Source organism: Terrapene carolina, unplaced genomic scaffold (assembly GCF_002925995.2).
Source record: "Terrapene carolina triunguis isolate 2854851 unplaced genomic scaffold, T_m_triunguis-2.0 Scaffold558, whole genome shotgun sequence".
Classification (NCBI taxonomy): domain Eukaryota; kingdom Metazoa; phylum Chordata; order Testudines; family Emydidae; genus Terrapene; species Terrapene triunguis.
The window spans coordinates 8,031,360-8,059,245 of NW_020664909.1; the positions used below are offsets into that span (position 1 = coordinate 8,031,360).

General features: G+C 39.8%; 1 protein-coding gene across 6 annotated transcripts in view; it reads left to right on the plus strand.

The window, feature by feature from the left end:
• The window catches only part of PHLDB2 (pleckstrin homology like domain family B member 2), a 102,603-nt gene that overhangs the window by 43,336 nt on the left and 31,381 nt on the right, over positions 1 to 27,886 (plus strand). For 3 of the 6 annotated variants that reach the window (XM_024200348.2, XM_026658972.1, XM_024200349.2), the window contains exons 5-11: positions 1,759 to 1,902; positions 2,802 to 2,939; positions 18,059 to 18,187; positions 20,289 to 20,444; positions 23,719 to 23,829; positions 24,918 to 25,007; positions 27,194 to 27,337. In XM_024200348.2, the coding sequence (XP_024056116.2) occupies positions 1,759 to 1,902; positions 2,802 to 2,939; positions 18,059 to 18,187; positions 20,289 to 20,444; positions 23,719 to 23,829; positions 24,918 to 25,007; positions 27,194 to 27,337 (912 nt within the window). The remainder of the gene's footprint in view (positions 1 to 1,758; positions 1,903 to 2,801; positions 2,940 to 18,058; positions 18,188 to 20,288; positions 20,445 to 23,718; positions 23,830 to 24,917; positions 25,008 to 27,193; positions 27,338 to 27,886) is intronic. The other 3 variants (XM_026658973.1, XM_024200350.2, XM_026658974.1) reach the window with 2 other exon arrangements.

Sequence of the window (27,886 nt, forward strand, 5' to 3'; positions counted from 1 at the left end):
ATCAGGTTGCAACAGGAATATCCAATCAGTTACAATATAACTAGATCATCATTTTGTTATTTCAGCAGCTAATCCATTTCCATGCTAACTCTTTAAGGACTCTCAAAATAAAGGAGATGTCAAGGTACAGCTCTTCAGTTTAGTCATCTTAATCATCACCTCATAGTAGGGGATTTTTTACATTGTCTGCTTGATGGTGGCTCCCGTATTTGATGGTAGCTTTCATATATTTTCTGTTTCTCTCCTTACCCCTTTGTAGTAAGGACTACATTAGCTTCATTGCATTTAAATATAAGTTTACAGGGTATCTTCTGTTTGACTTGTTTTTGTTCATGTATAGGTAAAAGGGGATATCATTTACTTTAAAGGAAAAAAAGAGGGATGCTCCTCTAGAACTCTTTCTGCCGAATCTTTAGAAATAAGGGTATTTTAAGTAGAAACCAGTTCCCTGTAACTACATCTTCATATATTGATTCTCTCCTTTCTTTATCTGAAATTTACATTAAAACACTTCATGTGCAAGTTATTATGCTCTTGAAACCCTTCCATGCTCATGACTTACTTTCCATAAATGAAAGATCCTATTTTTAATCTCTATTGGGAAGTTGAAATTGAAGATGTTATGTCAGCATTAGCCAAACAGGATACCAGACAAAAAGAGGCTTTCCTGATAGGATTACTAGCACTAGTAAGTAAGGAATACCATTCATTCATGGTAAAGTGTGTTCTGCTAAAGGAAGAGAAGAGCTGTAACAGGCACCTGAGTGTTAATGAAATGCAGTTCATTGTTCTCAAATATCAAGGTCAGATTTGCACATGATATCTTGTTAAAATGTCTGCCCTCAGAATAGTAATTAGGTAGTTGAGCTTCACTGGGTTTTGAAGAGGGCCATATGGTCTAGCAGTTAAAGCAAGGGACTGAGAGCCAGAATCTGATTCTAATTCTGTCTGGAGACAATGAATGAGTGATCTTAAAAAGTAATTTGACCCTATTGCTTCAGCCTTTAGAAAACAGGATAATTTGCAGGAGCACTTTGAAAACTAGCTGCTGTTTCAGAACAAGGCTTTCTGGGTAAAATAAACTCCAAAAATATCTTTAATGCTGCTTTTTATATCTGTCATAATTGTCCAATAAATAATTGAGGCAGGAGAGAGGGATTTTAAAGATGGTTTGCCATGCTAATTGTGCACCCATCTTACAAAAGCCACTCATTTTGACACTTGCTTATGAAATGCTGTAACATCCCGGTTTTTGTTATACACCTCTACCCTGATATAACGTGACCCGATATAACACGAATTCTGATATAACACAGTAAAGCAGTGCTCCGCGGGGGGGGGGCAAAGCAAGTTCGATATAACGCGGTTTCACCTATAACGCGGTAAGATTTTTTGGCTCCCGAGGACAGCGTTATATCAAGGTAGAGGTGTATATAGAACTGAAGTATACTCTAAAAGGAGAAATTTATCTTTCTGTATCTGTTTTACTTGAGAACGCTGGCTTATTACAACCAAAATAACACAATGTATGAAGTGTCTGAAGAATATAGCTAACAAGAAGAGTTAATGAGAAAAGACTTCATATAGTATGAAGTTCAGTAACCAATGCTTCCTAGTGAAATGTCAATTAGCAGGCATAAAAGCAGAACTCTTGCAATGCAACAATTGTGTAAAGTAGTTGAACACAGAGTGAGAGGAAGGAGAAAATGTACTGCTTTGGAATTTTATTAATAAACACTGCCTAATGACTAATTGCAGACACCAGAATGCACAAGTGATGAGCAAAGAGGGCAGGAGCTTGGTCGGCTGGAGGAAGAACACATAACAATACTAAACAACTTAGAGGAACTTGAACAGAAGATCAAAGAGTTAAATGACCAGATGGATGAATCTTCAAGAGAGGTATCAAGAAATGAGGTCTCCTGTTTCTTTTCACATGTTGATTTTAAATGTCATGCTCATTAAATAGCTAAAATTGTATATATGCACGTATCTAGGTTTTTTTATATATATACATTATATATATAATGAATGTGTGTGTGTGTGTGTGTGTGTGTATAAAAAATACACAGGAGTCTCATGCATCCACATAGCTTTCAAATCCTCTGCCTTTTGTCCAAAATTAAGTGCAGTATCATATTAACTGATATTTCCGTACTACGGGGACTATTTTCTTCCCTTGCAGGAGGGTAGATAACAGGATCTATTTGGCCTTTTCTAGTTCTAACTACTATGCCCCTAAATGTAATTAGAATAGTCCTGATTATTGAATGGTTGATGGATTCATCTGAGTATCTTGTCTTACTTGGGAGTATTGTATCTCATGTAGCCATTTAAAGGGTAAGGATGTGAGATAATTTCTTTTTAAATCTCCTCACCCTTGTGCTGGCAAGACTATGAAGCACTGTTGGTTTCTGGAATCTCACACTTGCAAACCAAGCTGTATGGGCCTTAAGTTGTCCTGTCTCTAATTAGTAACAACAGGAAAGAAGCAGCTGTTCCAAAAGTGGTTAGTGCAGAGGCTGGCACGAGTAGTAGGTACAGTATCAGACAGAAGGAAGCAAAGAAGAGGAGAATTTAAAAAATAAGTGCTGAAAAATAATATTTAAAAGTTGGTTTGTTGGTTTATGTTACAATATTTTATGGTGAGGTTTTCCTTTTTACATATTTTTGATCTCTTTGTAAACATGTAGAAGCTTGGTGGCATCAACACTGCTTTTTAAAATGTAACAACAACAAAAAGTGTACGAAGAGTTCTTTGTAAGCTGGACTGCTTTTGAGAAATGTTTTGTGTTCCCTAGCTGGATATGGAATGTGCTCTTTTGGATGGGGAACAGAAATCTGAAACAACTGAACTTCTGAAAGAGAAGGAAATATTGGACCATCTGAACAGGAAAATAGCTGAGCTGGAGAGAAATGTTATTGGTGAAAAGACAAAGGTAAATAAAGTTATCTTCACTAATTTTGTGCTATTTAGTCCTTGATCTTCAAAATATATTCAAATTATTAACATAAAGGAGGAGCTCTATAACATGCACTGGCTATTGGCGGGTTACTTGATTTATATATGGTAGAAAATAATTATCTCAAGAACTTCACCTTTAGAAAGCACTTGTTTTGTGAGATACCTTTGATTAGCAACATGAAGTGATAAAGTAGAAAGACCTAATTTGTTGAAAAGGTATTCGGGGTACTTTGGGTGCGTTAGATGCCAAGTAAAGCAGAGTGAATGCTGGGTGTGCCGTCATGACACACCATGTATCACAACATGTATCTTGGACTAGAATGTCCTATTGTGGTTATGTTCTCTATTTTTAAAAAAGGTGGTATTAATTTGACTTTTCCACAGCCTTCCATCATTAGTTATTTGTTTTAAAATGTATTCACATTAGACCCTCACAAATTCTCTCAAAAAATCCAAGGATATTTTTCCTTCTCAGCAAAGAAATATAAGAGCAGATTGCTGTAGTTTGACTTTACTGAGACTTCACTTACAAAATACACAACATATACTGTTGCAGAATGATAAATAAAACACCTGTCCAAATAAATTAATAATGTATACTTTTAATACAAGTATGCAGGTTCATTCAATTTGGAAATTGCCAAAATTTAAAAAGTTAACAATCTACAAAGAATTTTCTACACGTGTGCAAATTAATTAACTTTCAGTCATAACTTTCAGTTGTTTTTTAATAGTTACTTCTGTGAAATACTGACATAACTAGAATACAAATCTTAGATACCCAAAATGGAAAAGACCTATTAGTCCCCATTAAGCCAGAGAAGAATTGCTTCCTCTAACCTATTGTCTAGTGTGTTTTCAAGTCTGCATGTCTTTTCTTGCAAGACCATTTCACAGCCTATTATATCTAACTGTCAGGAGGTTTTTCTGGATATTCAGCCAATAACTGTTCTTTTCTTAATTTCATCCCAGAACTCATGGTTTAAACTGTCTCCCTGGAACTACTCTAAATAATTCTTCTCCATCCTTTAGTCACTTGTTTGGTGTTCTGTTCCTTTGGTTTTAGATTGTGTTCCTTGGATGATCGCCTGAAACAGGTTTCATTGCATTTATTCCCTGAACCTTTCACCATCCCCTTGTGTGGCTTAGACAAACGACACATTTTTAGTTCTTGTAAACTTTCCTTCTAAGTCAAGCCTATAGCTCCTAATAACTTTTGTTGATTTTCTCTGAACTCTTTCCACAACATTGCTGTCTCTCATGTATTGAGCCTGAACTCCACATTTCAACTGCATGCTCACTAAAGCTGCACAGAGAGTACTCCTGTTGCCTTCCTCAGGCCTGCACTCACTTTATATATCAGTGCTGCTGCAACTTTCAGTAATGTTCAACTTGCAGATTCTTTAGTCACATTTTTAACCTGAGCATGAAATCAGTTTAATAGGTTTTATTTTTCTCATTAGCCAAAGACTAGTCTAAAGCTGGTCACTTGCCAGGCTTCAGGTGAATTGGTGATAAGTTATGGCTGTGCAAACAGCTTCACTTTAAAGGGATGCTATCAGGGAGCTGAGATCCTCAGACTGTATGGTGTGAGCCCCTTAAATATTTGGATAAGTAGATAGAAATTCAATGTCCGAGAGATGTTTTCTCTTTCTCTCTCTCTCTCTCATACTTGTTCTCTTTTAATCTCAAACTTTATGACAAATAGAAATTAATCCTGATTTTCTCTATGTTTTTACATTTTTGAAGCACTTTTAAATATTCCTTGACAGAACTGTGAATCAAAACGTAGCAGCATTGTACTTGTGTATGCTAATCAGCAAGCGAAAATGGCAAATCTAGTTTAATTTTTCAGCTGAGTGCAAAGCAGAAAGTAAACAAGCTGCCTAAAGAGACTTTTCTTATTTGAAAAGTAAATTTATTTAAAATACTTGTTTTTTACAATGTAAGATGGTGTTAGTAATATAGGTTAAAATATTTTAATTAGTTTTGTCTTGAGTGTACCTTTATAAATGGATTTAAAAAAAAAATCTTTTCAGAATGCTTTCAGTACTCATACTCATGGTATTGCCAAAGTCTGAAGTTTTTTATATTAAAAACAAAAAATGTAAGTGAGAGAATACAAATCTCCTCCCGTAGTGGCCTGGGAGGCTTAAAGAAAATAGAAAGGTTTTTAAAAAAAGAAAAAAAAATCGCATCACGCAAATTGTGAAGTAAAATGTCATAAAGTCATAGCTATAATATGATGAAGGAGGAAGGAAAAGTTAACAAAAAAAGATTGGGCATGTAATGCAAATAAATATAATTCTTTAGCTAGTTGAAAGAAATAATTTTCAGTATTTTGTTTAATAGTTCTGTTTATGTAAGATTACACGCTCTGAATATCTCATGAGCTAAGCAAGTTCTTGCCTATCCTATAGTAGGATGGGAAACACCCTTCCCTTTCTCTGCCCCCACTCTCCTCCCAAATGCTACCTAAAGTGATGATGATTTAGCATATTTCCTCTGAGGCAGTATTAAACTTATGCCCCCTCCCACTCCTCCAAATAGTGTCAGGGCTCAGTTTGGTGCTTGCTGGTGCCATCTGTTGACCCCTTGTAATCATTAAAGGTTCCATGGCTTTTTTTTTTTTTTTTTTTTGCGCCTCCCAGAGCATATGTGTTAGAAATTTGGCCATCATAGATACTCTCTGACTACTTGGGTATCCCCCACAACAATAGTCCTCTTCTTGTGAGGCACAAGTAGTGCTAGTGCTCCAGAATGTAAAATGTCCATTACCCACCCATGACAAAGAAAGAGACCTGGAACTGTCTTGGCCTGGGAGAAACCCAGGACTGAAATTAGATGAGCAGGGGAGAAGAGAGGAAAGGATGGCATTGTGATTTGGGCCCTGGACTTGTACTGGGGAATCAGAGATTGATTCTTGGCTTGGCTGTGGAGTTGCTGTGTGTGGATTTAATCTCTCTCTTCTCCTGTTTCTCACCTGTAAATCAGGACTGTTTCCTACAGCGTTTTTGTACATTGTCTGGCACAAGAAGGCTCCAATCTGCTGTAATACAAGACAGGATTGAATGGCAATGGGCAGGGCCGGCTCCAGGTTTTTTGCCGCCCCAAGCAAAAGAAAAAATAATAAAAAAAAAAGGCCAGAGTGCCACCCCTTGAAAAGTGCCGCCTTAAACACATGCTTGGGACACTGGTGCCTAGAGCCGGCCCTGGCAATGGGGCACAACTCTTGCATAATATAATCTCTCATGATTGGTTAAACAGCCAGTTCTCTTAGTCTTGCAAATATGCCCTCGCATTTTTTTGTGTGGGGGTGGGGGAAGAAAATAGTATTGAATTGGTCATATTTTTAAAATAAAGCTCTTTGCTCACCCCTCCTAAAAGAAAAAAAAAGAAAAAAAGAAAAAAGAAAAAGAACCCATTCCCTTGTCATTAACATTATTGTAGACATCAGTGCCTTGCATTTTAACTTACAAAAAATGCAACACTCTGAAATAAATCTAATTTCCCCCATTCTTCATGACTGGTGTAATGGTATTTTCACAGAAAGGTTTTTTTAAGAGAGAGAGAGGATGTGATTTGCACTGGTGTTAGCAGAGGTGCAACTGCACCATTGCTGCAATCTGGTATACACCAATCCACTTTTAGGTCTTGGTCTACATTAGAAAAATAACAGGAGTACTTGTGGCACCTTAGAGACTAACAAATTTATTAGAGCATAAGCTTTCGTGGGCTACAACCCACTTCTTCGGATGCATATTGAGTGAAACATATCGAGGAGATATATATACACACATACAGAGAGCATGAACAGGTGGGAGTTGTCTTACCAACTCTGAGAGGCCAATTAAGTAAGAGAAAAAAACTTTTGAAGTGATAATCAAGTTAGCCAAGTACAGACACTTTGATAAGAAGCAAGTGTGAGAATACTTACAAGGGGAGATAGATTCAATGTTTGTAATGGCTCAGCCATTCCCAATCCCTGTTTAGCCCTGAGTTGATTGTGTCTAGTTTGCATATCAATTCCAGCTCAGCAGTCTCTCGTTGGAGTCTGTTTTTGAAGTTTTTCTGTTTTAAGATAGCCACTCTGAAACCTGCCATTAGAAAAATATGTACCCAGATTGCAACAGTGGTGCGGTTGCACTTCTGCTAACACCAGTGCAAATCACTAGTCTAGACAGGGCTCTGGTGTGTTTAATGCCATGCTATGAAAACCTTTTCTGGTAGTAGTGCATTGCACTGTTGCTGCACCATTGCTGAAACATGGGTAGGAATTTGGTGAAAGTAAATGGGCCAACAAAGCCAAGATTCTCCGAAGATGGAAGTTACAGGGGTTTTGGCTGATTGTTTTGTAGTGCTATTAGGTAGCCTCTGGTAAACAGGCTACAGAGCAGAATTTCTACATGGTTCTTTGAGTGTTCAGTGGAATTTTAGACCATGTTAGCTTACATAGCAAGGTGTGACTTTTTTGCATATTTGGAAATCGTTTTTGCCTCCAAGCTATCACAGAGGTTGTAGATTAAGCAAGCAGTTTGACCACAGTTTGCAATCTTCCCATTCTTGTAATAACGAGAAGCATTTTTACCCTAAGTGTTCATGTGATTGAAAAGACAGTGCTATTTTGTGCATATTTATTATCATTCACAGGGGGGGAAACAACAAAACACTGTGAAGCCTAACCAGCTGAAGCCTAATCTAGCATTTAAACACTTCAGTTATAGAATTGCTCGAACTTCAGTAGCAAACTATTGATTGTATGCTCTAGTTTGGCAGAGGCAGTACCAGAAATAATTCAATGCTAATGCAATTTGATACTTGGTTGTAGCTTCATGCTTCCTGGGAAAGAACTTTAGTACAGATTTTGACAAAATGATTTTAACCTGCCTTCTTTGGATAGAACCAAACTGTACAAGTACAAAAAATAAACATTCCCTGCTCCTGCCTCCCCTCCACCCCGTCCCGCTTCCCTAACTTGCTGTTTACTGGAAGGACCATGTCTGCATTCTACTTATGTGGTAGTGCAGGGATTGGCAACCTTTGGCACCCAGCTCGCCAGGGTAAGCGGCGCGGGCTGAGGGATGTGCTGGCTGCTGCTTCCCGCAGCCCCCATTGGCCTGGAGCGGTGAACTGCGGCCAGTGGGAGCCGCGATCGGCCCAACCTGCGGACGTGGCAGGTAAACAAACTGGCCCAGCCTGCCAGGGTGCTTACCCTGGCGAGCCGCATGCCAAAGGTTGTCGATCCCTGTGGTAGTGACACAATTGTGAAGGCTGAATTAGCACCTCTGTTCCATTGCGCTATTTTCAATGACAGCTTCCTCAGAATTACACTTTGAGATGAACTTTTGCCATACTCTATCTCAGTCCACGAGTGATATTTGTCTTTATGAAAGTTGTATAAAACTATATTTATCCATGTTGAATTATCCAGATGTGCAAATAAATTTTGTCATACGTAGCTGAATACCATCATCGACTTGGTTTACGCATAACCAAGTTAACGCAATTTGAAAAAAACAGAGATGAAAATTAGTGAAAAAGAAAATGAAATAATGAATAGGTTGACATGACAAAAGGACAGTGCTTGTGAACTTTGGCACAGATTAATAGAAGTTGTGGCAGAAAGGCTTTGCTGCCTGGAAATAAGTGGCCCAGAGACTTAAACCTAAATTTTAGCAGTGAAGAGTTATCCTTCCTCTGTAGGACCCCTCTCATGTCTTGCTGAAATGTATACTCTGGAATGATGACTCTTATCATCCATAGTGTTTCCTGCCTGTTTCCTCAAGAGCAAATTCCATACAGAAGTCAGGGAGTGGTTGGCAGAGGATAACGCGCCTTACATTGTTTTTTGTGAAAGTATTTTTGGGGCAAAAAACAGAACATCTCACACATGCCAGGATATTTGAAACTTGGCTCGTCAGAGCCAAATCTGTACTGTAAGGATTGCGGAAACTGAGCCAAGGAAAAGATGCCAGTCTGCCAATCTTTTAAAAGGGACTCCAAGAAACAAAATAATACACATCGGTAGTTCTAACGGTGAGAGTCCAATCTCCTCTGGATCTAAAATTCAGGTTATTGTTTTTGTGCTGCAGTGAAAATGTGCAAAGCCTAAAGAATCAGACAGATTAGTAACTCCATAATTTTGTACATCTTCCCTACTAAGGCCTCAATTTAGCAAGATATTTAAGTATATGTATAATTTTAAGCAGTTGGGTAATTTAATTGAAGTCAAGGCTACTGGTTACCACCTAAAAGTAACAAATATGCTGAAGTCCATAAAGGCTGTGAATAGGGTCTGGCAACAATGAGGATACTAATAGGGGAAAAGGATCATTATAGGCGATAATGGATAATTGGAAACCTCAAGTTCATTCCGAGACAGCTATGAAGAAAGTAAATTGAACAGTGGGTTGTACTGCTAGAAAGATACCTGTTCTTTTGTATCCTCTTGTCATCAACCAGTATGTGTTAAGATTGTCCAATATTTTGAAGTTTTCTTATTTAAAGCATTTTGTGCTGCTGGGGATATTATGGTTAGCTGGGAAGACTGTTACTTTTTCTGTTCTGGTAGTGATATTGAAGGTGTTGTTTTCTAGAAAGAGAGATTCTTTTTTAATCAATGAGGAAGCATGCTCAGAGTTTGAGTTTAGGAATCCCAGTTCTCCATTGCCTTGCTGTGTGTCTGTCAACAAGTTGCAACGTCTTTCTGTTTCTCCGTGTGTGAAATGGGGATAATACTTTAAGGATATTTTAGACTAAATTAGTTGAAAATTGAGCAGCATTTGGAAGATATGAAGTTCTTAAGGTGTACTGAGTATTAAAATGCTGACAAACTGGAAAAAACTTGTTTTTTTTTTTTTTTTTAAAGTTGATGTCTGCCAGTGTGGGGCTGTACTTAAAGCAGCAGTATTGTTTAGTCTAATACAGAATTGCTTTAGCTTTGTAGTTGTTTTATGCTTGCAACATTTGATAGAAAGCTCCTGATTCAGATGAGTGAGCCCCTCCTACGATATGTCCTAATGTATGTCATCTGTTATGGTATGCAAGAGAAACAGCATGCCCTTGTTCCACCACGAGAAGTATTGGGAAAAGAAAAGGAAATGACTTTCCCTTTTGTGTCATGTTCTTTTCCCCATGTCTGGCAGGCACCTATCATTCCCCACCACTAGTGTCTGAATGACAACCTTAACTTTACCATTAGTAATTAAATTGTGCCAGCTTTCATCCACAACTGTGCTTCTGTCCTAAGACAAAAGAGTGTGGGAAACAGGCTCTAAAGAAACAGGGGAAAGTACAGAGGGAAGAGCAAACAATATGTCTGCTTCATTCCATCCTTGTTTTTTTGTTCTCAGAATGTCAAGCAGCCCTCTTTGTTTTATGAAATCCAGCCACAACTTGCAAGTGCTTTCAATTTTGGGAAACTGGCAATATGTTAGAAACACTAGAAAGGTTGACATTCTTCAACCCTGTCTCACGGTTCTTCCATTAGCCTCCTTTACTGTCTGACCATCAAGGGGTGTGTTCCCCACCTGCTGTCTAGTTGGAGGTCTAAGGCTGACTTTTGGGGGGTGGAATATATCCTGACAAATTCCCTACAGATGTTATAGCTCTACTGATAGCAAGTCACTAAAAGCAAAGCGTCTTCCTTCCACTGAAATAGTCAGAACGCAATGCCACTAAGAATTTTATTTTGTGAACAAAGTGAGACTCCCCTTGGGAGCATATACATGTCTATATAGTGATGTGACCCTTCTCGGGGCGCCCGTGGCTGTCAGTCACCTTGTTGACACCCTCCTTCTGCATGAGGGAGGCTTGCCTGTGCCACCGGGTGTCAGATCCCTAACACAACCAGCCTGTCAGTCACTCAAGCACTCTTCTCTGGGACTAGTCCTGCTGGTTGACAATAGATGCACCTCAGCCCCAGAGTCCCTTCAAAGTGTCCCCCTGTGGTATCCAGCCCCTGGAGAAATCCCAGATCCTCCATTCCCAAAGGAAGAGTGTACCTCGGTTTGCCAGTTTTATCTTAGCCCACCACTCCTGAATCACACACAGCACTTGAGTTCAGTTATAGTAAAACAAAAAGAAATTTCTTTAACAAAGAATAGAGACCCAAATAGAAACAAGTGAAAGTGATGGAAACAAATGGTTGCATACAAAACAAAATAATAAAACATGAACTAAGGCCTATACTTTATTAATAGTTACCTTCTTTATCTAATAGAGTCAATTCTCACCCCAAAGTTCAGTCTTTTGCAGCATTTGCTGCCCCAAGGAACCAGGACCTCATCTTTCATAAACTACCCCTACACACTGATGTACCTTCTCAGTGAATGGGTGCCGAGTGTCTTCTCTGGACTGTGATATAGTGAATCAGTCTTTTGTCTTTAATCTTAGCCAGGGCGATTCCCTCGCTGTCATATTGTTCCTTTTAACTCCCAAGTGGTTTTGATGTTTATAGTTAGGACCCCACCAAATTCACAGCCACGAAAAACATGTCACAGACTGTGATCTCTGGTCTTTTGTGTACTTTTATCCTATAGCAGCATTTCTCAAACTGGGGGTCCCAACCCAAAAGGGGATTGCAAGGCTATTGTACGGGGGGGTTGTGATATTGCCACTGTTACTTCTTCACTGCCTTCAGAGCTGGGCAGCTGGAGAGCGGCAGCTGCTGGCCAGGCACCCAACTCTGAAAGCAGCGCCGTCGCCAGCAGCAGAGCAGAAAAAAAGAGTGTCATGGTATGGTATTGCCACCCTTATTCCTGTGCTGCTGCTGGCAGCGGTGCTGCCTGCAGAGCTGGGTGCCTGGCCAGCAGCCACCATTCTCCCGCTGCCTAACTCTGAAGGCAGCACTGCTGCCAGCAGCAGCATGGAAGTAAGGGTGGCATGGTATGGGGTTGTTGTCACTTTTTGGGTGTCGTCATGGGCTTTACGTGTTTATAGTTTGCTATATTTAAATATGTATTCATGTTTTGTTAAAGCATTGTGAAATTAAAGATTTAGTTATGTGAAACTGTGAAATTCAAGATTTTAAAAATGCTGTGACCATGACATTTATGAAAATGGACCATGAATTTGATAGAGCCATGTTTATAGTGTATCTTTGATGGTTTCCATTGTTTTTTCTGAGTTGTTGCAATTGTGCAATACATTAGATATTCAGCTAGCCAGGGAGGGTTGATAGCTCCCTCCTGCTTGAACAGGCCATTACTGAACATATGATTCTCTGGTGACTCACTTTCGCTCCAAGGCTATAAGTCAGGAGTGGGCAAACTTTTTGGCCTGAGGGCCACATCAGGGAATAGAAATTGTATGGAGGGGCATGAATGCTCACAAAATTGGGGCGTGGGGACAGGCTCAGGGGTGCAGGCTCCAGGTGGCATCTCCCAGAAGCAGTGGCATGTCCCTTCTCCGGCTCCTACGCGGAGGCATGGCCAGGCGGCTCTGCATGCTGCCCCATCCACAGGCACCACCCCTGCAGCTCCCATTGGCGCTCTGGAGGGGGCCATTGGAGCACATAGGAGCTGGAGCGGGGCCATGCCGCGGCTTCTGGGAGCCGCGTGGTGCGCCCCCAACCCCAGACCTGGCTGGAGCGCCGGAGCGGTGCAAGCTCCAGATCCCACTCCCCAGCAGGAGCTTGCGGGCTGGCTTAAAACGCGTAGTTTGCCCACCCCTGCTATAAGGGTATAGTTTTCATTATAGTTACAGTATTTCTTAAATATTACCCATACACAGCTCTCAATAATTATGAATATCACTAAATTACAAGTTTTCAAGGGAGACCTCATAATGCTACTCTTTATTATGGGTAAATACCATGAAAATGGGTATTAGGTATAGTGAGTTTGTCAGGTCTAAGACAGGAGTTGCTTTTAAAGAACAGTGAACCCTTTGCCAGTTGGCACCAATGGGTATGTCTACACAGCAGTTAAAAACCCATAGCTGGCCCGTGCCAGGTGACTCTAGCTAAGGGGCTTGGGTGAAGGGGCTGTTTAATTGCAGTGTAGACGTTCAGGCTCAGGCTGCAGCCCGAGTTCTGGGACCCTCCCACCTCGCAGGCTCCTAGAACCCAGGCTACAGCCCAAGCTGGAATGTCTACACTGCAATTAAACAGCCTCTTAAGCTGAACTCCATGAACCAGAATCAGCTTACACAGGCCAGCCACTGATTTTCTAAAGAAATGTTCTTTCGCCTCCTTTGCTTGCTGGCCAGTTCTTATGACATCTTTCTATCTGACTGTAGGCTTAGGGGGGCTTTTCTGGAATGTGGTTATGGTTGTCTGGCCATACGTGGAAACAATTGGAGTGTGTGGAGATGTTATTCAGAACGAAGACCCGTTTAGGTTCTTGCTTGCTTTTCGGAAAGCTCTAGAAGAATTTGTTAGGGAAGTACTGGTGATTCAATAGTCTAGTCTATTTGAAAGAGTAATAAGCATGATGGGAATGACATCCTCATATAAAGTCTTCTATCTTAGAACAGTGTTAAACGGATGTGGGTTTGGATTCCTGACCGATGCAGATCCTGAGGTATTTCAAATTGGAGTAATTGAAGTAGGAGACTTGACTCTGTGTTGGATCTTTGGTGAACGTTTAATATTGCATGTAGAATTGCCTGTTTGCTCTTTCCTCTTTGTCATGTTTCTCATGTCAAATAAAAATTTCTTGGCGCTTTTTTTTTTTTTTAAGGCAGCAGAGTCAGATCTTTGTACCCCAGCCATGCAGTCCCTTTCACAATGACCTTGAGCAATTTTTTTTATAGTTTCCACTAATTATTTTTTAAAGTTTCTCCCCAGCTTGTCCTTCTCCTGTCCTCCCAACTGCGAGGTACGAGGATAGACAACTGATCAAACCCTTCCCCCACTAATATCATCAAAACAGAAGACTATACTATGTCAAAATCCAGGCTGCGATCCTAAATGACCAATTCCTAACAAACCCACAATGCTGGGTTAATTTTGCATTGCCAGTCATATTGTACAGTTACTATTTAGCTTTTATTTAAGGATCCTATATTCAAGCACACTTTTTTGTTTGTGCTATTAATACTTTGCTGGTTCACTTGAACAAAGCCATCATGCACAGAATGTGTCATGCCGTGGCCGTCCAAAATAAAGCTGGTGGTTGAAGTTCTTGCTTACTAACCTTATTGCAATGTCCTCTTAAATCTTGAATTTAAAGAGAAAATGTGATAGCTTGCATACAGATGTTGGTGTTTCTTTTGGTCAGTTTTCTAAGAAAGGTTGTGTTGAATGACCTACAAGACCAGTAAATAAGTGTCCAAATCACAAATACTTTAGATTTAATTATCAAGGTTGCTTCATATTTCAAAGTAATAAATATACCACCTATGTATCCCATAATTGGTTACTGGGCAAAATTATCTGTTTCAAGGGTGCTTCTAAATGCCCCAAATTCCCCCCGCCCCCCCCCAGATACTTACATGTATCTGCAGTTAGATTCAATGGGAGATGAGCACCTGTATCTGAAGGTGGAATATGGTCCAAAGTAGAAAATATGGCAGGGCAACATGTCTCATTCCTGGGTTTTCCTTTTCTCCTGCAAAAATAGGTGTTGATTAAAGGGTAACTCATCTGAATCTAATTTTGTTATGGAATGAAGACTGGAGTTTGGAAAGCAGTTGGAATTGCAGGGAAGGTGTTTAACAGACAGAAGTTGACTTTGTGGCTCTCCCTGTTGTTGAAGCTAGCTTTAACTCACATTTATAACTTTGCTCTGTAATACATTTTTTGGAGGAGAGCACAGAGAGGGAGGGAGGGGTACCACAGTGTATAAAATAACAGTAGAACATTTATTAGCTAGGTCAATGCCATTTTAAATTGTATCTTTCTCCTACAAGTTTTCCAAACCTTCTCTTAAAATCGCAGCAATCCTTTAGAGTCAGGATGTTTATGTGGTTAAAGAGCAGCACGGAGAGCCAGAACAGATGGATTCTAGTGACAGCTATGTCACTGACTGTAACATTGGACAGTTCACTTCAACAGTCTGCACCACATTCTGCGGTCTGTAGTGTGCGGGACAGTAGTACCTACTTCACAGAGCCATTAGGTTTAACCCATGGTTATAAAGCTCTTTCAGATCTTAGGAGGAAGATACTATTGAAGTGCAGATAACTTATTATTCAGTTCACTTCTTTATCAGATTATCAATGTGTAAACTAAACCAATGCAAAATCAGCAGTGCTGGTGGAATTTACCAAATGCAAAACATATAATGCCTCTAAATTCTCAACGTGACATTTCCTGCTATGATTGCACAAGTGAGCCAGTCTCCTGGGATGTTAGAACTTCCTGAGTTATAAATAGAAGAGATGGGTATCATTTACTTTCCGTCTTCAAGGACTATCTTACTGGTTTATTGGTGGAAGTAATAATATTTCTGGCATGGTCCTCAGTGAGTTATATATTTGCTGATGTTAGCTGTTCACACTTAAATTGACTTGCCTATTATTGCATGAGTTAGTGTGATTGTTAGGTTGCCTGGATCTCCAGGAAGCTATTATTGGAGTAATGAAACTATGCTCAAGGTTGCAGTAGTTCTTGTTGCTGTAGATTGCTCTGCTCTTCCTGATCCCACCCACATAGCAATCTGATGGTGTCTAGGACTAATGTGAAACTGACAGCTAGGGTTGTGAAGACCTGGGTATTGATTTATGAAATATTTAGATTCCCTTTTATGCTGGGGGAAGGGTTGACTCAGGATGTGAGCGACTGCAAGGCCTAGGTCTCAAACCCAGGCCTCTATAGCTACCAGGTAGCTAACACCACCATGCTGCCACCCAGCAGTAGCTATAAGCAGCTCACGCGCCACAAGCCACGACCCGCTGTGGATACAGACCATGGGACGTTCTGCCTCAAGGGGTCTGACAGGCAGCAGCTTCATGGCTCCTGATTGGCTCCCCGCCCTATATAAACCCACGAGGCATTCCAGGAAGTGTCTGGGCAACAGCCGTGATCTCCTGTTGCTGTCATGACCATTCCTGCTCCCAGTTCTTGAACTCCTGGCTTCAACCTCAGCTTGATTTGGACCTTGCTTCTTGACCCGGACCCTGAAACCTGATTTGGACTCTGATCCTTGATATCAACCGCAGCCTGGAACTTGACTACAAACTCCTCTGCCACTTTCAGCCTCAGGTTTGACCCTGCGCTGACCTCGGTCCCAACTATCCTTGTCAAAATCCTGACAGATACTCTGTCTGCCACATTCTGGGCTAGTAGTGACAAAGCAGTAATTTGATGACTGTTTGGTGGCCTGTGTGGAATGAGTTTGATCTCAGAACAGTTGACAATAAATAGATGAGGCATTGAGCTCTAGGAGTTATGTCTCCCGGGTTCTACTCTCAACTATATGTTGCTATCTCATTGTGTGACCTCAGTCAAGTCGGGACTGCTCCATACTTGTCCGTGAGCGCTGCTTATGTTGTCTGAGAATAGTGGTGAGGGTGTGGAGTCCAGATGACTGAATATGATGGTTCAATCTCTAGGTTTTTTATTGAGTTTGTGAAAATTGTCCATTGTTCTGGGCAACTCTGTGGCCTGATAGCATGGCCTGAAAAATGACCAAAATGAGCATTTCAATTCACATGAGACCTGATTGTAAACATTTAAAAAAACCTAACAAGCTGCCTTGAGAAAGTGATATTACCCCCGTTTTAGAGGAGAGGAGAATATAAGGAGATTAAACAAACAAAATAGTTTTGCTTCCTCATCTCCATGGTACTATGAAGGTTTGAGGACGGTTTCAGTAATAATGAAGAGAATATGAAAGAGCATTCAGCGCTCATGAAACAGAAGATCTTGTATGGTGAGAGAAGTGTCTATTCAAGGTGTACAAATCATGTACAGTGACCGCAAAACCTGAGTGTGAGGAGCTGCTGAAAAGAGGCACTCGTTTTCAGAAGACAGAGAAAGAGAAGATAGAGAAGAGAACAAATGAGTGGGTATCGTAGCAGTCCAGAATTCAACTGTCCTTGGAAAGTTCAAAGAAAGAGGCTGGAACATTTAAGGCACCTAAAATATCAAGACGACATGGAGGTCTGTTGCGAAATGAGAAGCCCGTGTGTAGCTCAAAGAGGAGGAGAAGAAGCAGGGATTGAACAATATTGGAGTGAGTCTGCGAGCAGCAGCTGACTAAAAATTGTGTTAAGAAAGCCTGGCTGTCTTCATAGGTGAAGCTGGTTCTTGATGGGTATCCTCTGTTAGAGACTAATTTACCCCGTCAAGGTTTCTGGAATTGTACATGTCTGGCAGCAGCTTTCGATGGCATGTCAGGCATACTGTTCCTTCCAGACACGTTACAGGAATGTTTAGGGGAATGTACCCAAGTATGTTTGCCAGTGCTGAAGTGAGTAAGTTACATTCAAGAATTTCATGTACTCTGGAGAGATGAAAAGAACATCTATTTAGGGACACGGCTGGAGTTTTCAGTGAGGAGTATGTAAAGCAGCCTTATATGCATCCTAGAGAACAGGAAACAGTTCCCTACGGGATTAACTGAACAAGTTCAATATGTTTTAGATACTCAAACAGAATTTCCTGTCCCAAACATACTACTTCACCGTAATCTGCCTCACTTCATCATTTTACTGCTTGTTAATCTGTGCTCAGGAAGTAGACAGGTAGTTTACTCATCTTGAGAGTTCCAGTTTCCCTGTACAACCAGAGTATATAAAATATTTCACCCTGCTCTTTGCAAAAACTACTTTTTTCACTTCACTCTATCATTATCAGACTAACATGCCTGCTGCTTCCTTAACCATTTTTTACTAGATAAGAAAGATTTAGATTAGATTTGAAAGATGGAACCAGGCTAGCCAATGCCTTTTGAGCATGGGAGTGGGAGGAATGTAACTCCTATGCACAAAGAACAAGGACTAGGAAGAGAATTAATTACTCCACTGCAATGATTAACTTTTGTTTTATGTCAACTTTACACCCTATCATTGCAATTTCTACTAACAGTGAATATCTGTCTTTGAACTACATGCTTAGGCTTTTAGAGTTCATTAATTATCATAATTGCTAACAACTGCTTGGGTTTGAAGGTAATTCTGTTCTTTATTTTCTGGTTCAAACTTTAGGAAAAAATAAAGCTTGATGCTGAAAGGGAAAAACTAGAGAGGCTTCAGGAGCTTTACTCCGAACAGAAGACCCAGCTTGATAATTGCCCTGAATCCATGAGGGAACAGTTACAGCAGCAGCTGAAGAGGGTCAGTAGCAAGTTTCAAGATTGCACAAACTTTTTTTTTTTTATTGCTAAGTTAATTGTAATATATTCTATCTCATATATGCAAAGAAGCATCTGCACACTTTTTGCAGTTTAGTTGTAAGGGTTAAGTATTTGTTTCAGTGCATTCTTAATTAATATGTTGCATGGTGACAATAGAGTAGAATGCAAATCAGTGGATTAAATTTTTTTTTGTACTATTTTAAAAGCTGTAAACCAGTCACATATAATTAACAGCCTGCGCCTGTTGGCTGATGTGAAAGCTGATAAGAATTGTGATATTTAGATGGACATTAGAGCATCACCCTGTAACTGAACAAGCAGAGACAAATACTTGGTTTCAGTAATTAGGATAAACTTAACACTCCTTGCTATTTGACACAATTATCTGTTGCTTTTTTGCCACACTGTAAACTAGTCTCTCTGTGTTGCTGTGCATACTTATTTTCTTCAATACATAATTTAGTTTTTAATCTGAATCATGCATAGAAAATGTCATTCCTGAGGTTGTGTCTGCACAATTGATTTACATATCTGAGCTACTCTTTCATTCTTTGCAGTGGCACACTTGGATTTTATTCAACACTTATACAGTCCAACTTGACTTTATTGCCTGTAACATAACAAAGTTAAAGTACAGTCTAAGTATAGTTAGGTACCGAAAAGACTGTAAAAATGGCATTGTGGGGTTCTTTTCTCTCCAAGATCTCTGAGGCTAGCATTTGGAAATTGTTTATCTTCGTCTTCTATTCAGTTGGCACATGTGGTTGTTGAAAGGGTTAGTGAGACAATATGAACCAATGTGCTGTTAGTGCACTACTGTCCTTCTATCGTCTTTGATGGGCTAGAAGACTCAGCCTCATCCCCATCCTGGTGGATGCTGACTTGGCCTCAGTTGTTTACTCTTAGCTGGACCACAGCAATGTGATATATCTGGGCTTTTAAGTTTTCAGCACTTAGGAAACTCTAACTTGAACAAATTGCTGCAGCATGTTTCCTCAACAGCACTGGCTACCGCAAGCACATCAAACCTGTCTTCTGCTCTCAACACTGTCTTCCCATAGACTATCAAATCAGATTCAAGGTTTCAGTCCTTACCTTCAAGGAGTTCCATGGCCTGGGCCCAGCATATCAAAAATATCAACTGAGGCTCTGGGATGAAGACTGTGGTCAACAACTGTGCTCCTCTGGGACAATGGGACTTTCTGCCATTAGGGTAAAGCTCATCTGTGCAGGAAACAGTTTTCTCTGGGGCTGGTCCAAGACTGTGGAATGAACTCCCTAAAAGCTAAGAACCATCATAAACCTGACCACCTTCCACTCCAAGTGCAAGGTGCACTTCTTTGACCTTGCCTTCTCTAAGATAAACAAATGGATAGCAATGTGTGTGTATATATATTACATGTACAAAATCCAAAACAAAACATTCCACTGCATACACTTCTTCCCTTGGGGAGAGGATGAAAGGACAAAAATGACAGATGTCAGTCACTTTTTTAATCCACTACTGGAAAGCACTCGGACACTCTGGTGATGAGCATGTTGTAAGAAAATGTTCTGAATAGAAAGTTCTTTCAAATGTGTGTATGCACAGGTGATTCCATCTTTTTATGTTTAATTCCTGTGAAATAGAATTCTGTGTAATAGTGGGATGTTGGGAGTAATTGAGGAAGTAACCCCACAGTAAAGATGAGTCATGTTTATGCTGATGCTAATCCTAACTAAAGAAATCAAGTTTCTATTTGTTCGGACAGATTTGTGGAATGAAATTGAATAATAATTTTAGACTGTGATTCATAGAACCAAGTTAGAAGGGACTGCAAGGGTCATCTAGTCTAACCCTCTGCCAAGATGCAGAATTTGTTGTGTTTAAAAAATCATCCAATACAGATGGCTATCCAGCCTCCTTTGGAAAACCTCCAGTGAAGGAGCTCCCACAACCTCCCTAGGCAGTTTATTCTATTGTCCTACTGTTCTTACAGTTAGGAAGTTTTTCCTGAGATTTAATGCTGTTAAGTAACTGTTCTCTGATCTCTGTAAATGCAAGATTTTTTTTGTGTTTGTATGTTTGCTTGTCTTTAAAGGATGCTGATCTGTTGGATGTAGAAAGCAAACACTTTGAAGATCTGGAGTTTCAGCAACTTGAACATGAGAGCAGGTTAGATGAGGAGAAAGAAAACCTGACACAGCAGCTCCTGCGGGAAGTAGCTGAATATCAGCGCAGCATTGTCAGTAGAAAGGTAAAAGGATTAAAACTCAACTCTTTGCTTGATGTGCTTTTTTAAAGTCAAAGCACCGTTGTTTCACCATTACCTGGTTCGTTGCTGATGCACATAAAAGAGATTAAGGCGAATTCAGAGTTTGACTGTCCTTAGGAAACGTTACAAGACCTTTCTCTGAAAAAGCATCACAGCAAGAATGACACTCATAATGATGACAACCTCATCTATCCAATCACACTCCACTCTAAAAAGTAAATTAAACTGAGGAACAAAGCCCTAGAATACAAACTCATCTCCACCCCCAAAATAAAATAAAATACAAAAATACAAATAACAATCACAAAAATATCCCAAGCAAGGCTATTATCCTTAAAAGATAGGAGAGCCAGATATTCATGATATTCACTAGGGCAGTGGTGGGCAACCTGCAGCCCATGGGCTGCATGCAGCCCATCAGGGTAAGCTGATTGCAGGCCGCAAGACGTTTTACGGACATTAACTGTCTGCAGGCACGGCACCCCACAGTTCCCAGCGGCCACAGTTTGCCGTTTCCAGCCAATGGGAGCTGCCGGAAGGGGCGACCACGCTTTCTGCAGCTCCCATTGGCCAGGAACAGCGAACCGTGGCCCCTGGGAGCTGCGGGGGGCCGTGCCTGCGGACGGTCAATGTCCACAAAATGTCCCGTGGCCCGCAATCAGCTTACCCGGGCCGCATGTGGCCCACAGGTTGCCCACCACTGCCCTAGGGAGTTCACTCTTGCCACTTTATGTAGGAAGCTGTCTGATAATATGATGATGGGCAGCAGCACCTTTACTATGATCACCTTTATTAACTTTTCTCTTTATCTTTAAAGATAAATTTACTAAGAGGTGAGAAGTTGCATTTCTACCTGTAGCAGGACCACCTACCCAATCTGGCTTTGGGTTAGCTCCTACCTCATTTTCCTCCTTGGATTCCCCAATAACTTCGACACAGACTTTCATGTGTCAATGAACACTCCTTCTTGGGGTCTGGGTCTGGGAAAACAAGAACTCCCACAGCGCCTTTGTAGCTGGTTCATGACCCTTTCTGCAATGTTCTTAGTCCTATACCTGCCAAGACTTCCCTGTAGCAGATTGCCCTCCATGCTCCAGCCTTCTTATCTAGCTCCCGATGTCTTCAGGCTTGCAGCCCCTCTGCCTGGGAGCTAGGGAGAGTCTTTATGTATCAAGCAGCTCCAGTAGCCCTCCTACTCCTCTGCATCTCTTCCTGCTCTCTATTGAGTAGCAACTCCCAGGGCTTCCTACAGGGAGTCTCCCTTCTCTTCCCTTTGACTCTCTACAGGCTTCTCTTTTATCTACACCCAAGACGCCTGACTTTAGTCACATGATCTGCCTATCATGTGGTATTACTCATTTTGTACCTCTGTGCAGACAGGTGGGTCCACCACCCCTTAAAGGGCCAGTCACCCTGTGACACATCCCCTCATACCAGCCTTATACTGGGGTGCAATCACAATATATCAAGACCCATATCATCTACTGTGTATTGTCTTGATGTTTTTATGCAGGCCTCCCCAGCTCTGTCTATATAAGGTCGAAAAAATATTCAAACCCTCTTTCCCCATGTCAGCTTTATGCTTACCAGTTGAAGAGCCCCTAATGGTTACTGCTGTTTGTTATTACTCTGTGCACTGTAGTGCCTACTCAGAAGTACTTGAATGCCTTATGCATGTAAAATCCAAAGAAGTTACCAACCTCGGGACGCAAACAGGTGAAATAGATTTGAGTGAGGTTGCAGTCTTAATGCTGAAATATTTGATTGTACCAGATGGATCTTCAGATGTTTATGGTTTTATGGAGCTATTCGGCAAACATCCAAAACTGGGTGGGATAAGAGACAGAAGCAGCCAGAATCATTGGTGGACAATAAGAAGCAGTAGGGAATGTAGGAGATGGGGTTGGTCCTGCTTTGAGCAGGGGGTTGGACTAGATGACCTCCTGAGGTCCCTTCCAACTCTGATATTCTATGATTCTAAACCAGAGATGGATAAGCTAACACTGTGACAAGGCACAGGTAATGAAACAAGTATTTATTTAAATGAGGGCAGTCGTGTTCAAGATCTTCTGTTTTAATTTTCCCCTTCACTTGTGGAACAACCTGGAGTATAGTAAGAAACAAAAGCAATGATGGTTTTACATTTTTTATAACTGTTGCAGCCTCAATAAATGAACCAGATTGCTGCTTCAATCTTGCCCATCTCTTATCTGTATTTTAACAAATGGAAAATTATGCAATAAAATCTCAGCATCATGGCAGAATATAACTTGTTCTACTTCAACACAAGTAGTAGACTGAGAATGTCTGTCTTCTTTTTTTATTTTTTTTTTTCCCCCCAGCTGATCTTGCCTTGTTCTCCTGTCTATGGCACTTACAAGGAGCCACTCTCCATACTGTCTAGTTCCTATTGAATCCTCCCCACATTTAATGGAGAGATTGGCTGTCAGTTAGAAATTTCTTTGTTAGTTCTGTATTACTTTCTATCTTAGTGCATTTCATCTTCAAAGCATTTAAACATTTTAAACTAATTAAACCCCAGGCAAATATTATTATCGTAACTTCACAGAGGGACCAACGGAGGCAGAGATATTAAGAGTCCAAGACTTCAGAAGAAGTAAGGCTAGAACAGGAAGTAGAATTCAGGAGTTCCTGGTTCCTAGTCCTATGCTCGTGTGATAAAGCCTTATAGCATAGCACTATAACATGGAGAAGAGAAAAAAACAATTATTTATTTTCACAGATAGGAGACTTTCCATATGCATACACACACACACAGTTAGAGCATAAATACTTTTGCTGGAAGGTAGCAATGTAACACCACTTTATTTCTTAGAATTCAGAATGATGACACACAAGAACCCCAAAAACAGAGGCGCAACTCAAGCCATCTTACTCTGGGCTGGCTCTCTGCAGACTGATCGATCACATGCTTCCCTACAGAGACTCCAAGCCTGCAAGCAGGACCAGGAATCCCCTTACAAATTGAAGTGATAGCTTGTCATTTTTAACAGTTTTCCATGTACCACATTAAGGATTCATACATTTTTAATAGTTAAAAATTCTTTTCCAGTAGTTATAATCTTAACTTTAAGAAATAGTTATTAATTATCACAGTTCTGTTTTGCCAAGTTTATGGATGAAATACATACGTTATATTTGCTAGCATGTGCACTCTCTGAACAAGATCCATGCTGCATATATTGTCCTTTCAAACTTAAATATGTAAAATGTGGTTATTATATTTGTATATTAGGAGAAGATTTCTGCTCTCAAAAAGCAAGCCAATCATATCGTCCAGCAGTCGCAGAGGGAACAAGATCATTTTGTAAAAGAGAAGAATAACTTAATAATGATGCTGCAAAGAGTAAGTGTTTTCTTGTCTTTGTAGAATTTTTTTATATTGTTGTTTTTTAAAAAAACATCTAACTGTTACATGGAAGTTGGAAAGACAAAATTATCTCAACAGGCTTCTGTTTTCCAATAGCATTAAAAAAAAACACATTATTACCAGCCGGTTTCCTAACTAAAAATTGTAGTGGTGTTGTGTCTTATAAGAGGTTTTATAGAGATTACTCATAATGAACAAGGTCTTTGCATTAAAAATATAGTAAACGAAAGCTGTTCCTCTGTTTTAGGATTATGTATATATAAAATGCCAACATTTCATCCGTCTAAGGCTATCTGGGAATGTGCACAACCTCTGCACCTCCCAAACTATCAACATATAAAGGCCAGTAATTGGCCACAAAATCAGACTACTTGACATGACCAGCTTCTGGCTAATAAAATTCTAGAATGAAAAAATATATCTTTCTCCTGGGGCCTAAATTTTGGTTTAGACCACAAGGAGGAATCGGATTCTATTCTCTGAGAACACCTTGCTCTCATCTGTCTGCTGGAGACAGACCTCAAGAGCTTTCTGGTTTGACCACAACTATTGGCAAAGATTTTTAAAAGTGACTAGTGATTTTGGGTGCCTTTGTTTTTTTGTTTGTTTTGTTTTCCAACATGGTACACTTTAAAAAAGGGCCTGATTTTCAGAAAATTTGGAGCCCTCACCTCTCAAGTCAGGCTTCTTTACTGTGTCAAGAAACCCCAAAACTCAGACACCCCAAATCACCGGTCACTTTTTACAATCTTTGGCGATTGCGATAGGACATATAGGGTGTGATCCAAAGTTCACTGAAGCCAAAAGGAGTCTTTCTGTCAACTTCAGTGGGACGTAAAGTGTGGGACTGCTAGGTCTCAGGGCATTTGGAGCTTAAATCCCAGATGTGTGTTGGGAACTGTTGGAGAGTTTCAGTTCTGCTATAAATAAATAAAATAGAAACTGCTATTGCAGTTCTAGCCACACCACACAGTTTCCTTATAGCCTTTAAATAAATAACTGGCATTCATTTTAGGTGGATAAATATTCATTTCTGAAATAAACACAATGTCTATTCCTGACAGGAAAAAGAGAATCTTTGTAATCTGGAAAAGAAATACTCTGGACTTTCTGGAGGAAAAGGATTTCCTCTCCGTCCTAGCAGTCTAAAAGAGGTAAGCAGTGTTAACTGCTGTTTTCCTGAACCTCTGGTAAGCTTAATGTTTATTAACATTGTATGCAATAGTGATTTAGAGTTTGGCAAAACTTGTAAAATATGCAATGCATTGTTCATGTGATTTTCAATATTCTGTTCTTGCTATGATTAGGAAACTTAGCTGTATTACTTCTGGAAGTCCAAATTAAGCCAAAAAATAGCTTATCGGATGTTTTTCCCATTCATTAAACTTTTGCCCTGGATAAATTACCATTTTTCATTTGTTAGAGAATCTGTTTTTCTCTAAATAAATACTTGAACCTAACTCACATGAGGAAAGAGAGATCTAGAAACAGCTAAGGACAAGTGCGACTAAGTTACAGCGTTCTTGCTCTTATATTGTATATTTTACATTTTTTTTGTCACTGACTTCTCCTTTTTTGGGATAGAAAGAATCCATTATAAATGTTTATTTCAGCTTTTCATCATTTAAACACTGAGTTAAAGACTTTGAGCTATTGTAGCTCTATTTATTTAATCATTGTTGGCAGTCAAAAGGGAAGAGGGTCAAAAGTTTTGGGTGAGGTATTGAGTAAGTTAGGGGTAATGTGAAGGAAAACCTAGACCTTGCTGCACTTGTGAAGCTCCAAAGCTCTGAGGTTATCGTTGTGAGTCCTCACAACCCACACCTTTGAATTGGGTAAGGAGTCCGAGGGGAGCTGAGCCACAGTCCCTACTTTTTGTAGTGATCCAGCCAGTTCATATCTTAAATACATTGATTCAACATTGCTATCATCTTAACTCATCATAATGAAGTTTCTGTGTCTGTGGACTGCAGTTTGTTGTAAACAGAAAATCCTAGCATTTTGAATAAACTGTCAAATATCTAAGGCAGCTTCCTTAACTTAGAATCACACTTGAGTTTCCTGAATAACATCTGGCTTGAAATTAAGTGAATAAAATCCTCCATCTTCTAGTGTGTCTTTGCAATGCTTCTCCCTGCAGCCAAAATATTCTTTTGCTCATTCTTAAAGATCCCTTTTAAAAGCAGAAATACTGTAGCAATAAGTTGTAGCTGTTCTGATCATCTTAATTCCAAAAAAGGACATATTTTCATGTATTAATGAATCAGTGCAGTTTTATAACCATATTCCATTCTTTCACCTGTTCGTCTTAAAAGTGGTTCACTGTTTCATATTTTTTTTTAAATATATTTCTGCCTTCTTTTTATGACACTATTTCAGCAGTGACTTCCCTCCTTTAAAATGGCCGTTTTCCACAGCTCAAGAGTTGGGGCATTTGACTTATTTATAATCAACACATTGAAGTTGTATTTTATTTTTGAAGTGAATTTATTTGACAGCACTAGACACTGAATTTCTCTTGATATCAGAACATGTACACCAACTGTCCTGCCATTGTGCCTCGCCTCCAAGTGTAGCATAGTCTCCATACTTTTTCAGTCAGCCCTTGGCCCTCTTCATCTAAGATTGCTTATAGAGATTCAAATTGCAATGGCTACTTTTAAGATGTGGACTCTTGTCCATTAGGAATCAGACTGATACCCATCAGCATTTTATATGAACCTCCAAACAGCCATCAGATGGAAGCAACTTTTAGACACTGCTAATTTAAGCAACTATTATTAGAGTAATTTACAGAATAACACCACCATGTCATAATACCAATCCCATGAACCATCCGGTCCCCACAAATGTAGTTAAAAGGTGTATCAGGAAATAAATAGGAATGGGTTTTAAAAAAAAAAAAAAAAAGTGAAGAGAGGAAAATCCTAAGCATTAAACATCCACAAATAAGACTTTTGTTTTGGAGGAAATGCTAATGTTATGTTTAAAATCTAGGTGGTGGCTCTAGCTAAGTGGTTCAGATTTAAACATACTAAAACAAAAGAAGAAGCGCTGATGGCTATACTTTGATAAAGTGTCTTGCTTACTTACAGTTGGTTTGCCTTTTGGTAACACAAATGTATTTGGAATGACCAAAAACATTCTTCAAAATTAAAGTATTCAGTATTTTAAAAATATAATTGTTATTACTGTTTTAATGAAATATTTTGATAAGATCACAGATATTTGGCTGTATCACTCCAAACTAACCTTCATTGTACTGGATACATTAACACTCTTGCACGTCTTTTGGCTTTTACTCCTTTTTCGTGTTTAATTTCTGAATTCCTCCTTTTAGGGTTATATCAGTGTAAGTGAAATTAGTGAGCTGTATGGCAATTCCACGAATAGATCCCCTTCCACTCAGCCCCCCACAGATGCTGACGCTGTTGCCACTGAGCCTTCCACGGCTGTGCTGGCGAGCCAGCCACAAAATAAAGAGGTTTGTTTGAGAGACATTTCCCTTTGTTTACATCATTCTTTCACAGCTATTTTTTTTTAAATTTCTAGTGTAATAAGTTTAACCCTAAAACAAACTGTAGACTTAGCGATGAAGGGTCAGATGTTGGTCTGACAGAAAAGGCCAAAGGAATTCTCCAATTATAAAATGTGTTTGGTTTTGGATTTGGGACTTTAGAGGCTAAGAAGAATGCCCCTATCAGAAATCAGTGACATCATTGCCTTTCATATAGTAGGGGTAGCATGTCCTTTGGAAAAGTAGTCTCAGGTCATATAATATAATGATAATTTGTATGATGGAGGTGAAGTGTTGATTTCCTATCTTATTGTAGCTCATTTTTGTGGGGTGAATCTGTGCAGAAGTAATATCTATCTTTAATATTTTGGGTACAGATCGATACCTTCACTTTTCTTTGTTGTTCGAATCTGTTCTTTCTGGCCTTTTTTGCGCTGTGTCACTTTTTGCTCAATCTTTACATTGTTTAAAAAATAAACAAGCCTCTCTGTGTAAAAACGGAGTAACTTTATGATT